The sequence below is a fragment of the Etheostoma spectabile genome, chromosome 8 (assembly GCF_008692095.1).
Source record: "Etheostoma spectabile isolate EspeVRDwgs_2016 chromosome 8, UIUC_Espe_1.0, whole genome shotgun sequence".
Taxonomy (NCBI): Eukaryota; Metazoa; Chordata; class Actinopteri; order Perciformes; family Percidae; genus Etheostoma; species Etheostoma spectabile.
The window spans coordinates 26,785,493-26,799,626 of NC_045740.1; the positions used below are offsets into that span (position 1 = coordinate 26,785,493).

Consider the following 14,134-nt stretch of genomic DNA (forward strand, 5'->3'; position numbering starts at 1 on the left):
TTATAAGGCACTCTACCCCTTTTACAAACTTAACAACAGTGGGTACATATTCTTATACAGTGTAATAAGGACAATGCAGTGTTAAGCTCAAGGACGGAGTTTTCCATTAGGTGTGTGCAACTGTTTGGGGCGCAACTAAAAGGGCCCATAGTTGAATTATAATAGGTTGAAAATGATCTTTTCTTTTCTTTGAAAGTGTCATATTCTGTTAATGCCTTTCTTAAAAAGTATGATCTCCGAAACAATAAATGCCCATTTATATCTTTTTACTCACTGGTCCATGTGTCCATCAGGTACTTTGCTCCAGTTGTCAGTCATGGTCTTATAGTATTGAAACAGGGGGGTGACTTGTTTCCTCAGATAATTCTAAAAACAAGCAAGACAGAGCTAAGGAAATGTGATAATTCCATGAAGATTAGTATCATAGAAGTAACTTATTTTGTTAAGGTTTTTTTGTATTTGTATGCTAATATTTAGTGGCTGAAAGTAAGCGCACCTGCATGGGACCATAAACCTCACTTCGGTCAAACATGAGGTAGAAGAAGTCCAGGTTGTTCAGGGCTGACTTCCAGGGCATATATTCTCTCTCCTTGTCCAGGTACTTGGTGGTACCGAGGGCCCGTACGGTAGGGATGATCTTTGCTCTTTGGGGTTACAAGATTGTGAAAATGAATGGGTTATTCAAAATTGAATACAACTTGATCATCATTAATCAAAAGTCTTTAGTGTTCTTGGTTTTACTACTCCTACTGTATCCTACTGTAAGTCTGTTGTTCCTTAACTGCCCCCCATCCTATATTCATGCATACTTCATACTTCATGTAAATGTCTGTTTCCCATGCCGAAAAGGCTATTTGAAGTGAATTGAGATCAGCTGTTTCTCAGTGAAGCAGGGACAGGGACAGAGAGAGCGGTGCACGACAACCAGCTGTTTTCAGTCCAATCAAGCTACTATGTATTTGCTTTGTTTTGGCGGTTAGGGTGAAGCTTCATTGTCTGTTTTACATTTACCTGGCTGTCCTTTCAAAAACTAGGCTTTGCTTTGCTAGCAGTGCAGCAGAACCATGCATTAGGGTTATAACCCCCTGTTGTAACTGTGGACCCCTGCCAGGGTGCGCACTCCCCACTTAGGAGCCATCGCTGTTTAGTAATAAATTAAAACATGTAGTAGCATCTGTGTCATCTTATAAATGCTGTGCTACAGTATAACAATTGTGGGCTACATTTAGTCTATAAACCCTGCTGATTGATGTAATGATGTTGCTATGTAGAACATCTTTATTAAGTCTTTTGGTTTTACTGAAAGTAACAAACAGGTCTCAGTAATCCAGATAATCATTCTGTTTGTTTCTTTATTACATCATAAATAGATACTGTATGATACTGTATTAGTAGGACTTACCTGGCAAGGTTGAATGCATCATCCACCAACCCAGCTCTGTTGATCACTGGAATAAGCTTGAAAAACAAGAGCAATATTCCTGTCACTGCTACCACAACTCAGATCAAGAAGCATGTTCATAAACAGCATAGGAAAGCAGAAATCACCACATATTTTAAGTTGCCTTAAAGTATACCTCATGATCGGTCAATAGACAATTCAGGAGTTTTTCCCAGTTGCCGTCGTCATAGTTGACTCTGTAATAACCCACCACGTTGAGATTGGCCAACACCCACTCAGTCCCTAATGTCTTCATCTCATTGTTTGTGTCTACAAAAGAAAGGGATGTCAGAGCTTGTCATTCTTGTCATACACAAGACCAAAAATATAAGATAATTAATTTGTCATTGTTTGTTAATTAATCTTTGGGGAATTTCTTCACACTTGGGCAATAAACTCGTAAAGGGGAACTTCTTTATTTTCAAACCTGGACCATATTTTCCCATGCATTTTTGTGTAAGAAACAAGTGTGAACAAAAATCTTTGAAATGTGTCCAGTATTGAGCGAGAACACTGTAACAGGCAGCCGCAAACAGAGCTGCAATGTAACCCTATGGGGCAATAGCCACCATCAGTGTAAGTCCACTGAAGTGTGTTTTTGCAGCTGACAGGCTAAGATTGTTATTATTGTGAATGTTTTGACAACATTAAAATTTCATATTAAAATGTATATATATATATATATATATATATATATACACACTACCGGTCCCAAAGTTTGGGGTCACTTAAAAATTTCCATACCACTCCATTATAGACAGAATACCAGCTGATCTGAGTGGGGGGGCTGATCTTTAATGCAATATCTACATTACCCATTATCACCAACCATTCATTCAATCATCCAAAGGCACATTATGTTTACTAATCTGATATCATTTTAAAAAACTAACTAGAAAAACACTGGCAAACCTATTTGCAATTATGTCAGCACATAATGTAATCTGAAAACTGCTGCCCTGGTTAAAAAAGCAATGCAACTGATCTCAGCTGGTATTCTGTCTATAATGGAGTGCAATGGAAATTTCCCAAACTTTTGACCGGTGGTGTATATATATATATATATATATATATATATATATATATATATATATATTAGTAGCATTGTTGTTGGTTTTTGTTTGTTTGTTTTCTTGTCTGTTTTTTTGTGTAAGTAAAAGCAACAATGTTATGTTTTCTTTGTTGCTTATTGTCAGTGCATTAACTGTTGTGGGTTGCAAATGGTCAAAAAATAATCAATCAATCAAAACAATCAAAGTACTAGTATATCCTGTAAATAAGGATATACTGGGTACTTTATATCATGTAAATAATATGACCCTAAATTGCAAAGGAATAGTCAATAGCTCATTAGAAATAAAGCTGCCTTGCCTTTTGCCCAAAAACGTTTTAGCTCTGCTTACTTTCATTTAGAAGTAATTTTATTTATCAGCACAAAATCACCATGTTATTCACCTATATCACCTTACTTGATTTAGTCTTCAGCCAGTAAGCATCCTTGATTGTTCCAGTCTTCATCCACCTGATCGGAACGATCCATTCATAACTGTAGAATAAGCAAATGTATTTTTTTAAAGTTTGATGTGTTATTTTGTTTGTCTGGTACTGAACTGTTAAAGGGATGCTGTATCATTTATATCATAATAGCATTCAAATTAAAAGGATTATGCATTTATTAATAGAAAAAACTCATAGTAGCATAATGTTTTAGCAATAATACTAGAATGTAAGTACTAGTGGATATGGCCTAATTGTACTGCTTTAAAATAAGTGATACTGGTAGTAAAGACAGGAATAGCAGAAAAATTAGTATTGTAACATGAGTTGTAATACTGTAGACATAATGGTAAATAGCAGCAGTAGTATTAAAGAAAAAAGAGAGAAAGGTATTGTACATACTTGAAGGGAGATTCAGCAGTGACATTAGAGTCTGGATCCAAGAGAAAGTGTTTCTGGGATACCTGTCCATTCTGGGTATTTATGGTAACCACAGGAAATCCCATCTGCAACACCCAGGTGTTCATGATGTTTTCGACAGTGTCCGGAGGTTTGGAGACACTAGCATCAACAGCCTGTGGAAGCAGACAAACAACAAAAAATGACAGCAATAGAAGGTTGGCACACACTGGATATTCTTTTGATTAAACCATTAGCTAAATGTTGAATTCCAAGTGGCTTTAGAAAAGAACATGCCATTTGCAGATGTTTCCACAGGTCGGTGTAAACTGCATTCCCAAATGCAAATTCAGCCAAGTAGCTCTGCAGGGACAAAACAAAGATTAGTTATTTTGCTTTGGAAGTGTTTCTGATTCACCTGAAAGGGTTGCTGTTTAAACAGCATTGCAAATTGTACATATTCTACATTACAAGAAAATCCATTTTTAGGTGAGTTGGCTGATTGTTACTGATGTTCTTGTGCCACATATGAAGAAAAATTGCAGTGCTGGTTGAAAGTTTCCTATGCCTTATAAGATATTTTAGAGTTAACAGATGTACTCTGTATGTTACTTATGGAAAATGAATTTGTTAAGACCTTGTGTACCCAACCCCTGTCAAGGGTCAGCAATGTAAGATGTACTGTGTCAAATCAAAGAGGACTAAGCTTTACAGTAGCATGTGGCTTTAGGTAAATTGTTGTTTTCATTAAGTTCTTACTCTGAGTCCCATTGTGAAGACTTCTTCAGTTAAGAAATCCGACAACATCCTCAGAACAGCTGCTCCCTGAGGATGACCAAACACATGTTGAATATTTCTCAAGATCTCTCTGTGTAAGGATATTATGACAAAATCGTTTACATTTTTGAAGGAAAACAGAAAATAGATTTTTATGATAGAGAATTTAAATCCATAACGTGTAGATTGATTTAAGGTTCAGAGATTGGCAAAGTGTTCTGCTGTTGTTGAGGCCTGAGTGTATGAGGTTACCTTGCTGTATGATATGGCATCAAACAGCTCACTGATCTGTGCTGGTTTCTGGATGTCCTCTTCTTTAGAAGAGAGAGGGTGAGAGGAGGCAAGGGCATCGATGGCAAACACCCTGTGGACATCACTGAGCACGATGAGGTCTGTCTATTATGAGACAAATAAGACAGTATGGCCAAAACTCCACTGATTAATGTCACCATCATCCGACATTATACATTATTGTGGCCAAAAGGTAGGAAAGAAATCCTTACCAGGTTCCAGTTGGGCTCAGCATGGGCTGCTCCTAGGTACTCAACATATGATGCAAAGCCTTCATTCAGCCATAAGTCATTCCACCATCTCAGGGTCACCAGATTACCAAACCACTAATGTAGAAGCAGAGAGAAAAGGTGTGAATGTTCCAAGAAAAACTAAAGATAAATAAGACTTTACAGGCTCCCAGACCTGAAGACTACAGAGTTGAACTTGTAGTCCAAACAACAAGGACTTGAGAATTGGCTTGGACTTCACGCCATCTCTTTATGTGTATGTCCTCTCATTAGCCTTTCAATTACCATGCAATTTGCCTACAGAGACTTGGAACTTGAATTGGGACTGCTTTGACATAACCTGACCTGGCACCCAAGGCCATGTATTTGACTTGAGACCTGCTGTGACAATACTTAATACTTGACTCATTCTTGTTCTTAAGGAAATGTTCCAGCATGTTCCTTCGGATCAGGGAGCCTCCAAAATCATGGTAGTAGCTGTCACCATGGTCACGCTAAACGTCCTGCGATGCCATGTTCATCTTGCTACACTCTGCTGTGCCCTGCCACGTCCTGCTGTGCCTTGTAATGCCCACAGTGCCCTGCTATGCCATAAACTACTACAAAGAACTGCTACAAACTACTATTTTTGTTCTATTTTTGTTATTTCCACTCTTCATTCTAACCCCAACCGGCCCGTCAGACACCGCCTACCAAGAGCCTGGGTCTGACCGAGGTTTCTGCCTAAAAGGAAGTTTTACCTCGTCACTGTTGCACTGTTGCTTGCTCTAGAACTGTTGGGTCCTTGTAAATTCTGGAGTGTGGTCTAGACCTACTCTATCTGTAAAGTGTCTCGAGATAACTCTTGTTATGAATTGATACTATAAATAAAATTGAATTGAATTGAAATGAGATTTGATTTAAATCTGGTTTGATGAGACTTGTGACAGGGACAGTGACCACTATATTACATGCATTGTGAACGTAAATTCACCTTAATGTTTTGCTGATCATACAGCATTTCGAATTGTGCATATTCTACATTCACATATTAATCCATTTCAGGTGAGTTGGCTGACTGACTTACAGTTACTAGTGAGGTCTAAATTATGCTTCATCAAACGTTAGTTGTATTTGTTGAGCCCACTTTATGACACTCTTGGTTTAAACAACTCTTTGTTGAACAGACATAATCATTAAGTGGGCTCAGAATATGAAGAAAATGCTTAATGGAGCTTTATTGGAAATCAAAAATCGGCCAAATTCCACGCACATTTTCGGACGCCAACAGCAGTCACTTCCAGGCTTGGTGGAAAGTGACTGAAACTACTGATTGATGGGAATGTTCTTATAACACATTTAAAGAAAATCATTCTGCTGAATGTACTAATCGCTGTGCTCAAATTCCTTTATAACTTGCCTGTTCAGATTTGATCAAATGCTGCCATTTTACTAATAGATCATTAATATGCCAAGAACATGTGTAACCAAACCTGATTATGGATCCGTTATGCAAGAATCAAAAGACATAAAACAGTTTGTAGTGTTAAAAACTGACCATGTGAGCCAGTTCATGAGCGATGATGGTAGCAATCCTCTCTTTGTTGGAGTTGGAAGAGAAGTCTTCATCGTAAAGCAGGGCTGTCTCTCTGTATGTGATCAGACCCCAGTTCTCCATGGCTCCAGCATTAAAGTCTGGTAGAGCTATCTGATCTGCATTAGGAAAGATGATATTTGTGGTTGATTGCCTGTAGAGTTACTACTTCTTATAAGTTGACCAAGTTATAAATGCACCAGTGTTCAAACATGTAATCTGGAAGGAATTTACAATGTATTTCACTACGGTTCTAAATCAAAAATCAATCAAAAAGACACAAAACAGACACAAAAAAGTCTTCAAAGAGGACACAGTGTAGGTTACCAGTAGCCTGAGACAGATATTTCTGAAGATAATGTCTACTGCCAGAGTCAGACATGACAGCAAAAAACAACAGAACTACAAAATCTTCCTGTTTCCATCAACATTTCTTCTCTGTGAGTGAGGTAAACAACGAATATGTTCTTGACAAATATAATGCACTATGTAGGCTATGCTACACTTTGGTACCAAACAATGTAGCAGAACATATTTGCAGGCATCATAAACATATAGATTTGACTGGGGAAAAGAATACTGACACAGGCAACTCTTACGTTCTCATTTAGAGCAGGATCTGGTCGCTTTTTGCGGATAAGGAAACTCCAATTTCTGCCGATTAGTTGCAATTTTTTGTACTGTTTCCAACAGTTTGTTCCCAATTGAAGGTTATTAAATTTTAAATACATTATTTAAAGTTGACAACATGGCCTTGTTGCGGTAAATTTGAAAACAAATATGGTGGTTATTTTACACTTGATATCATATTTCATTTGAATTGAAAAGGTAAATGACAGATGCTAGGGCATAAAACCAATTATCTATTGATCTCTAGGAATTAAGACTTGATAGTCATATATAAATGGCACAGCAATCAGTGTTAAAACTATATTTAAATCAAATCAAATCAGAACCTTAGAATCATTCGTGAGACTTATTCAACCAAGACAGGACGAAGACGGATTACAACTTGTCATGAACGACTGTATAACAATCAAGTTATCAAGATGTATCTGTTAATAATTGATGTTGTATGAAATCTTCTCCTGTTCACAAAGCCCTGTCATAAAATGTCAAAACAGAAAGATAAAGCATCCCTGTAAAAAGCAGATACGTCTTGCATTAATCAACAACAGAACTGATGAAAGAGGAGCATTTTTGTGTGGTGGACAGAATGACTGACAGCTGCTTTATTGGAAGTGGCAGCCAACGTCTAATAAAAGAATGAAGGTAATTTAAAATGCACATGATGGCAGTAAACATGAATCCAAGAACTGCTGACTACTGAGGGGAAGGGAACAGTTAGCTCGGAGGATTACATATAAAAATGTATAACCTTTGTATGTGTACTGTAATGTACTAAATACAGGTGGAAAAGAAGAAGAAAAAAAGTATTCAGGCAACAGGTTTGATAGCAAGGAGGGTAAGGATATAAAAAAGCATTTCCTCATCATGTGTGATGGACTTACCAGATTTCGGCAGAGGGTAGCTGGAATTGTAATAGTCCTCAAAGAACTTAAGAATGGGTCCAGTTTTGTTAAGGGCGTACTGTCCTTGCCCAGCATCAATAGCAGGCTTCCTGGCAAAGATGCGGATCTAAACCCACATAACATAATAACACACAATAAAACACATTGCACAATTATGCACATTGCTGTTGTAAGCTTGAATATCACTTTCAGAAAACCATGGAAACTGATGGCTTTTAACCTCTTTTATTGGATAATATTAATGCTACTGTAGGCCTTTGATTAGATTTAAAGCATCTATAAATTGTTCTGATGGCATAAATTCATATAGCAAAGGCATCAGCTTGATCTTTTTGGATGCTAACTCTGTACATTGCTTACTACCGTGTATTTTTAGATACTACCATCGGATGGCAACGGAGTCACACATTTTGAAATCCTACACCTGGCTAAAGTCACATTTGTATTATGGGAGCCTCTCTCTAACCACTAATCATTCATTACAATGACATCACTTGGATGAGTATAAGAATGAAGCATTTGTTTTCTTGTTTTACTACAATGTAGGTTACTGTGTTGTTTGTTAGGAATGTGGATACCTAGGCTGATGATCAAAACCTGCTACATGGCACTATAACAGTGCCAGTCTGTGAACATAAGGTCTGGATTAGGGAAGCTCTTAAATGTTGTTAATTAAGGAAAACCTACTATATGTACAATTTATTTCCAATTTCATCAAAAATTTCTAATCAATGCGTTGCCCTCTCAGCTCACCTGGTAGAGCATGCCCCCTTGTGTACCAAGGCTCAGTCCTTAATAGAGGATGGATACCCGACCCGAGCCCGACGGGACCCGACGGTACCCAACGGGTCGGGCCGGGTTCGGACAGATTTTTAGAAAGGATGCTCGGGTTCGGGTCGGGCTCGGTCACATCAGCGCGATAAGGCGTTGAACATTTAGAATTTAAAACAGCTTATTATGTAGGTAATGGCGCTTGTTGCCCCGTGTGCATTGATGCGCTCATCTGTTGACATTTCCGAATGCCTTCCTACAATTGCTTAATAAAAGCGGGCTTTCCACACAAACAAACGTACATGTGTCATTAGTATGAGAAACAAATGCGATTTTAACTGTGTCGGGCTCGGGTCGGGCTCGGACATAAAAATCTTAATGCCTGTCGGGCTCGGGTCGGGTTCGGTTACTGCTCTGTCGGACGCGGGCCGGGCTCGGACAGAAAAATCCGGCCCGATCCGCACTCTAGTCCTTAACAGCAACAGCTACAGGTTCAATTCCAACCTGTGGTCCTTTTCTGCTACCATCCCCTTTCTCTCCCACCTTCCTGCCTTATTTCTGTTTTATCAAATACAGGCAATTATAGCTACCCAAAAAATTTAAATATAGGCTACAGTATATATATATATATAAAATCACCAATCAACATTTGGAAGTATCTTGGTGGTATATTGTAACAAGGACTTAAAATACCGGTAGATGACTAGAAAAAAACAAGGTTAGCCCAATTGTTTTGTTATGTTGTAGATCAAAAACTGTATATGATGTACGTGTTTCTAATATTTTGTGAACAGTTTTGTTTTTAGCCATTAGCCTTCAATATAGCATCTGGGTTTGTTAGGTTTGCTTACATTACTCCATGCAAATCAATTACCTTTTCTCCTCAGTGATACATTCTCACTATTGTTCTCCATTTACAGTAGAAAAGTAACAAAACACCTGACAAAAGCAAACGAAAATAAACAAAAAATATTCTAATTGAGCTTTTTTAATTGCAACTTGTCAAATGTCATCTTTTAGTTTGTGAATTCAGAACAAATAAACTCAGATATGTAGTGTTTAAAGTAAATATTAACTTTAAACAATGTAAAAGAATGAATTATTGAATTTTAAGTAGTCAGTGGCTGTTAAAATTCAATTACTTATGTCCCTTATTTGTTTCCATACATGTCCTTCCCATGTGTGGGATTTGAAAATGCCTATGACTTTGTAGTAAAAGCTCTTTATCCAGATAATCTGCGGATGAGGATTTGTTGTTTGCATACAGTATACTGTGTGTGTGTGTGTATGTGTGTGTGTGTGTGTGTGTGTGTGTATACATAAATGCTTGTAATTATGTATTTTCCTGAATGATTCCGAATGATTTAGATATGCAACTTGAAAAAAGTTTGCTAAATAAGTTTGTAATGTCTTGTATATTGTGTCCCATGTGGGATGAGCCAAATGTTTGGCATGACACATAAATAAAATTTAAAAAAAATCAAAAATTAAAGTAGTATCAAAAAAGACATCTTCGCAGGGTGCACATCTCTAAGTTTCATGGAAATACAGCATTGTTGCATTTATGAATGACTGATGACAAACTTACCAAAACTCCATCAATGGTGTTATTGATGAAGGTAAAGTCACTGACAATGAAGGCCAACAGGTAGGTAGACATTTTCTCAGTTGGCTCAAAAGCTGTCTTTAGTAAGCTTACACCACCAATGTCAATATTGCTTGATTCTGTAGAAAAAAATGAATAGAAAAACATATTTATTGTTTTAGTTTTTGTAATCATGTCACTTTAACACACCCTGCTGTCCACAGTCTTAGATCCCCCTAGAAATGATGTTACATCCATTGTTCTCTTTATATACTCAATTAATTTTCAAGTTCAAGTTCAAAGTTCAAGTTCAAAAACCTTTATTTGTCCCCAAGGGGCGATTCATTTTTCTGCAGTAGCAGTAGCAATTTTGTCTGAACCTGTGAAATTAAGCCTGTACTATTATCATCGTAGTGCGACTAACCTTTTTCCTCGCCATTGGACAGGGCCACAGTTCCTTTGTCGTGGATTAGCGTGATGTGGAAAATAGCTTTCATGGCTGGCTCGTCGAAACAGGGGAAAGCCTTCCTGGCATCTGTTGGCTGCATCTGAGTAGTAGCAACAATCCTGACAGAAAATAGACAAATTAAACCTGATGTTTCCAGAAACAACCCAATAGCATAATGATTGTGTGGAGTTTTAGAAAGAGCCTGATGATAAAAACGTATAAAATTTTGATCTCAGTGTCAAGCACAGACCTAGGCCTGGGATGTTCAGCCTACATTAGCACAATGACTGGAAGTAGGGGGAAAAAGGCTTTAAAAATGTTTTTCTAAAATAGGTTGTCTTACAAGATACACATTTAGAAATTTAAATGTTAAAACAGCCATTTTAGCTAGGCTAGGAAGTAATTTCTTAACCATCAAAAATTAGGCAGAGTGGCTGCAAGTTTTGTGTCAAAAAGAACCATGCTCCAGAACAAAATCTAACTGAGATGGTGACTACATAGCCATCTAACAAGATTTATGCCATGCCACAACATTTGTGTCTGTTGCCATGGTTAGATTAGGATTTTAGAGTCATAAATTCTTGCTGGGACTTGGCTGAGAGACATGACAGACTCCACGTTGATCCCCGACCAATCAAAGCTTGCCATCTTTCACAAAACACGTTAGAGCGTTAGAAACTGACTTTCAGGAACAAGAAAGTAACCAAACAATATCGTATGTATGAAGCTGGCTGTTCAGTGTTTAAAAAAAAGCGACTAGCGACTCCCCTATTTTTACAGTTCAACCAAGCAACATCCTTCCTCTTTCACTTTGCTATATTAACAAGTGTGTGTGGCTCTGCGCTCATATTGTCACGGACGTGAGGGAACTCGTTGTGGAAGGCAAAAAAATCAAAACGTGCTGGTCTTTCAGTTGGCACGTCGTGACTCAGCATTGGTTGTGTCTTCTATAATACGCTACACAGGATAAAACAATCACTTGTGGCACCCAATGCCCATTTTCGACCGAGTCGTGTTATAATCTTCCTGATGTGTAGTCCAAATCCGGCATAAATTGATGAAATTACAATGACCGTTGATAAGGCCTAAGGCTATTCTTTCAAAGTAATTTCTTACACAAATGTCTTATTTGGAACACGTCAAATAGGTCAATGCTAGCTACTGCATGATCTCCAACCTCTGGGATTCACCTGTGCCCTGATTATCATCATTTGACACAATATACACATACTTTTTCACTCCGTCCACAAAGTATTCACTCCTGTAGAAGCCTCCCAGGTCATCAGCCAGTTCTCCAGTAAATTCAGTGTGGAGGTGGTATCTTTGGCCCTTACTCAGTTTACCATTCAGCTGTATCACCAGGTACTGAGTCTCACTCTGGAGCCAGGAAGACTTGATTGAAGGGGCATTGACCCCACTATTGACTGAGGTGAGCTTTGCCAAGTGGCCATCCTCAAACTTGGTGTAGTTCAGCTTATTGGAGTGTATAAGAATCAAGTCAGTCTCCTCAGCGCACTCAAACTCCACATTTGACGAACCTAAAAAACATGAAATACAGTAACTTAAACTGTGATCAACAGTAGTAAAAAACCTCAGCTTTACACAACCCCAACCCATTTGTTAAAATATATTAAACATTTTGTCTCCAGTAACTGAAAGGATGGTGGCTTTGGCTATCTTTATCTATGTTTTAAAATATGTATCATTATTTGTGTGCCAATAGATGAGTGCATTGTTCTCCAAGTTCCCCAAAACACACAATGCTAATAACTGGACTTTTTTTCTTAGTTCATGACATTTTGGAAATACATCATTCACAAGACAGCAAAGCTATGTAAAGTATATCTACGAAATACTGCGCTGACTGCACAAAATACGACTTCAGTTAGGTAGTTTTTGTATTTCAGTTACCACAAAATGTAGCCCATTCGGTCAACTGCTCATATATAGGATTGTGAATAAACTGCCAAGCATATAGAGAAGCAGGGCCTTTATATTTATTATATCTGCTGTTCAAAATAAAACATGTTTTATAAGTCCAGGTAATGGTGTCTAACAGCAAATAAAGCCCCTGCGAATGAACACACCATTATTTGAGCTGTGTAAAAGAAATCTCTGGGTGTGTACAGACTAACTTACATGCCCCTCCATCTCCCAGGTTGGAGTTGTTACCATAGAGTTGATTGTGTATACAGCGTTGTATATAGAAGTTGATGACATTACAGAACGTGTAGGATTATTACCATCTTCAATTAAGAAGATTTAACTTACGAACCTGTATGGCTGGATCAGGTTTTGACACAGGGACTTTAAAATGCATTTGCAAAGAAATTTAGAAGCTGCTTTATAAGTGCTTTATATGAATACACAAAACAGTGATGAGAGTCAAGTAACAGGATCCAAAATCCCTTCAAGCAGATGTTTCTTCATGTCTTTTTTATTTATTGACATCATACCCTCTTAACCCTGTAAAGCAACGTACCAAAGCCAAGCCAAGCAAAGTACTTCCTAATCCTTCCACATTTACTTACAGTACATATTCCACTAAATGAATTCACACAATACTGTCTGGCTAGTTTATTGTGTTCTTAATTATCAAAATAAAAGGACAGTAAGACTCATTGAATATGTAAATGCAGTCTTTAAAAAAATCATTTACGGATTTTTTGACACTTGTAGGCTACACGTGATGTTTTGCAATTGAGGGGTTAAAGCTGTGATTTATCAACCTTCTATAAGTCTTTATCTCTGTCCTATCTTCTTTAAGCAATGCCTCCAAACTCCTGGTGGCTTTAATTCTTGTTGGCTGAGGAGGATACATTTAGACCCTGAATACCAGATAAATGCAACTATTTTGTATGAAAGTAAGCCTTCTTTCTCCAGAGAATCATAGATGAGTATTACAGTACACTCATAAAAGTCTTACCAGTAAAGATGTACAGTTCATTAGCATCTGGGGTCAGTCGCGGCCACAGGGTTAGATTATAGTGATCCGGCACTAGGCTCTTGGGCAGCCGATACTTGTCCCAAGGTTCATTGGATGGGGAAGGTGTTGTTGGGGAAGGTGGTCTGGATGTGGGTCCTTCTTCAGTTGGCGAAACCTGGTTATTATTTTTCGTCTTTTCCTGTGAGTAAACAACAGACAGAGCAATAATAGTAGCCAGGGCCCCTGCACACAGGATGATGGCCACTACCCCAACAGCTTTACTGATGTAGAAACCCTTCCCCATGTTGCCTGCCTGTGTTAGACTCCCACTGAGACATGTATGGGTGGATGGTGAACTTTTATATGTAGCCATTTGTAGCATCTCCCCTCCCATTCACTCCACCAGGTGATACATTAACAGTGGGATTGTAAAAACCATTCTCAGCTGATGATGACAAAGTTGTCTCTGTCAAATGTATTCATACTGATAATTACTGACTTTTAACTACATTATTTTATTGTCATTTAACTTATTTAAACTCATCAAAATGAACTAGAAATATGAATTACAAGCTTTTCCAGTTCATCCGAAATGCTGAGATATTTGAAATGTGAGCCCTTTTGAACTGAAGCAATGACAGAAAGTGTAAAATATACCCACACA

The 14,134-nt window shown here is 37.9% G+C and overlaps 1 protein-coding gene across 2 annotated transcripts in view; it reads right to left on the bottom strand.

Annotated features, from left to right (window-relative positions):
- anpepb.1 (alanyl (membrane) aminopeptidase b, tandem duplicate 1) overlaps window positions 1-13,811 on the bottom strand; it is a 21,638-nt gene extending 7,827 nt beyond the window's left edge. For both annotated transcript variants that reach the window (XM_032523317.1, XM_032523316.1), the window contains exons 1-16: window positions 13,471-13,811; window positions 11,776-12,082; window positions 10,521-10,663; window positions 10,100-10,236; window positions 7,720-7,846; window positions 6,173-6,327; window positions 4,618-4,731; window positions 4,367-4,510; window positions 4,097-4,162; window positions 3,635-3,700; window positions 3,341-3,513; window positions 2,911-2,987; window positions 1,578-1,711; window positions 1,403-1,458; window positions 497-644; window positions 275-366 (exon numbers count right to left, since the gene is read on the bottom strand). In XM_032523317.1, the coding sequence (XP_032379208.1) occupies window positions 275-366; window positions 497-644; window positions 1,403-1,458; window positions 1,578-1,711; window positions 2,911-2,987; window positions 3,341-3,513; window positions 3,635-3,700; window positions 4,097-4,162; window positions 4,367-4,510; window positions 4,618-4,731; window positions 6,173-6,327; window positions 7,720-7,846; window positions 10,100-10,236; window positions 10,521-10,663; window positions 11,776-12,082; window positions 13,471-13,774 (2,243 nt within the window). In that variant the 5' untranslated portion in view covers window positions 13,775-13,811. The remainder of the gene's footprint in view (window positions 1-274; window positions 367-496; window positions 645-1,402; window positions 1,459-1,577; window positions 1,712-2,910; window positions 2,988-3,340; window positions 3,514-3,634; window positions 3,701-4,096; window positions 4,163-4,366; window positions 4,511-4,617; window positions 4,732-6,172; window positions 6,328-7,719; window positions 7,847-10,099; window positions 10,237-10,520; window positions 10,664-11,775; window positions 12,083-13,470) is intronic.
- Between the last annotated feature and the right edge of the window lie 323 nt (window positions 13,812-14,134).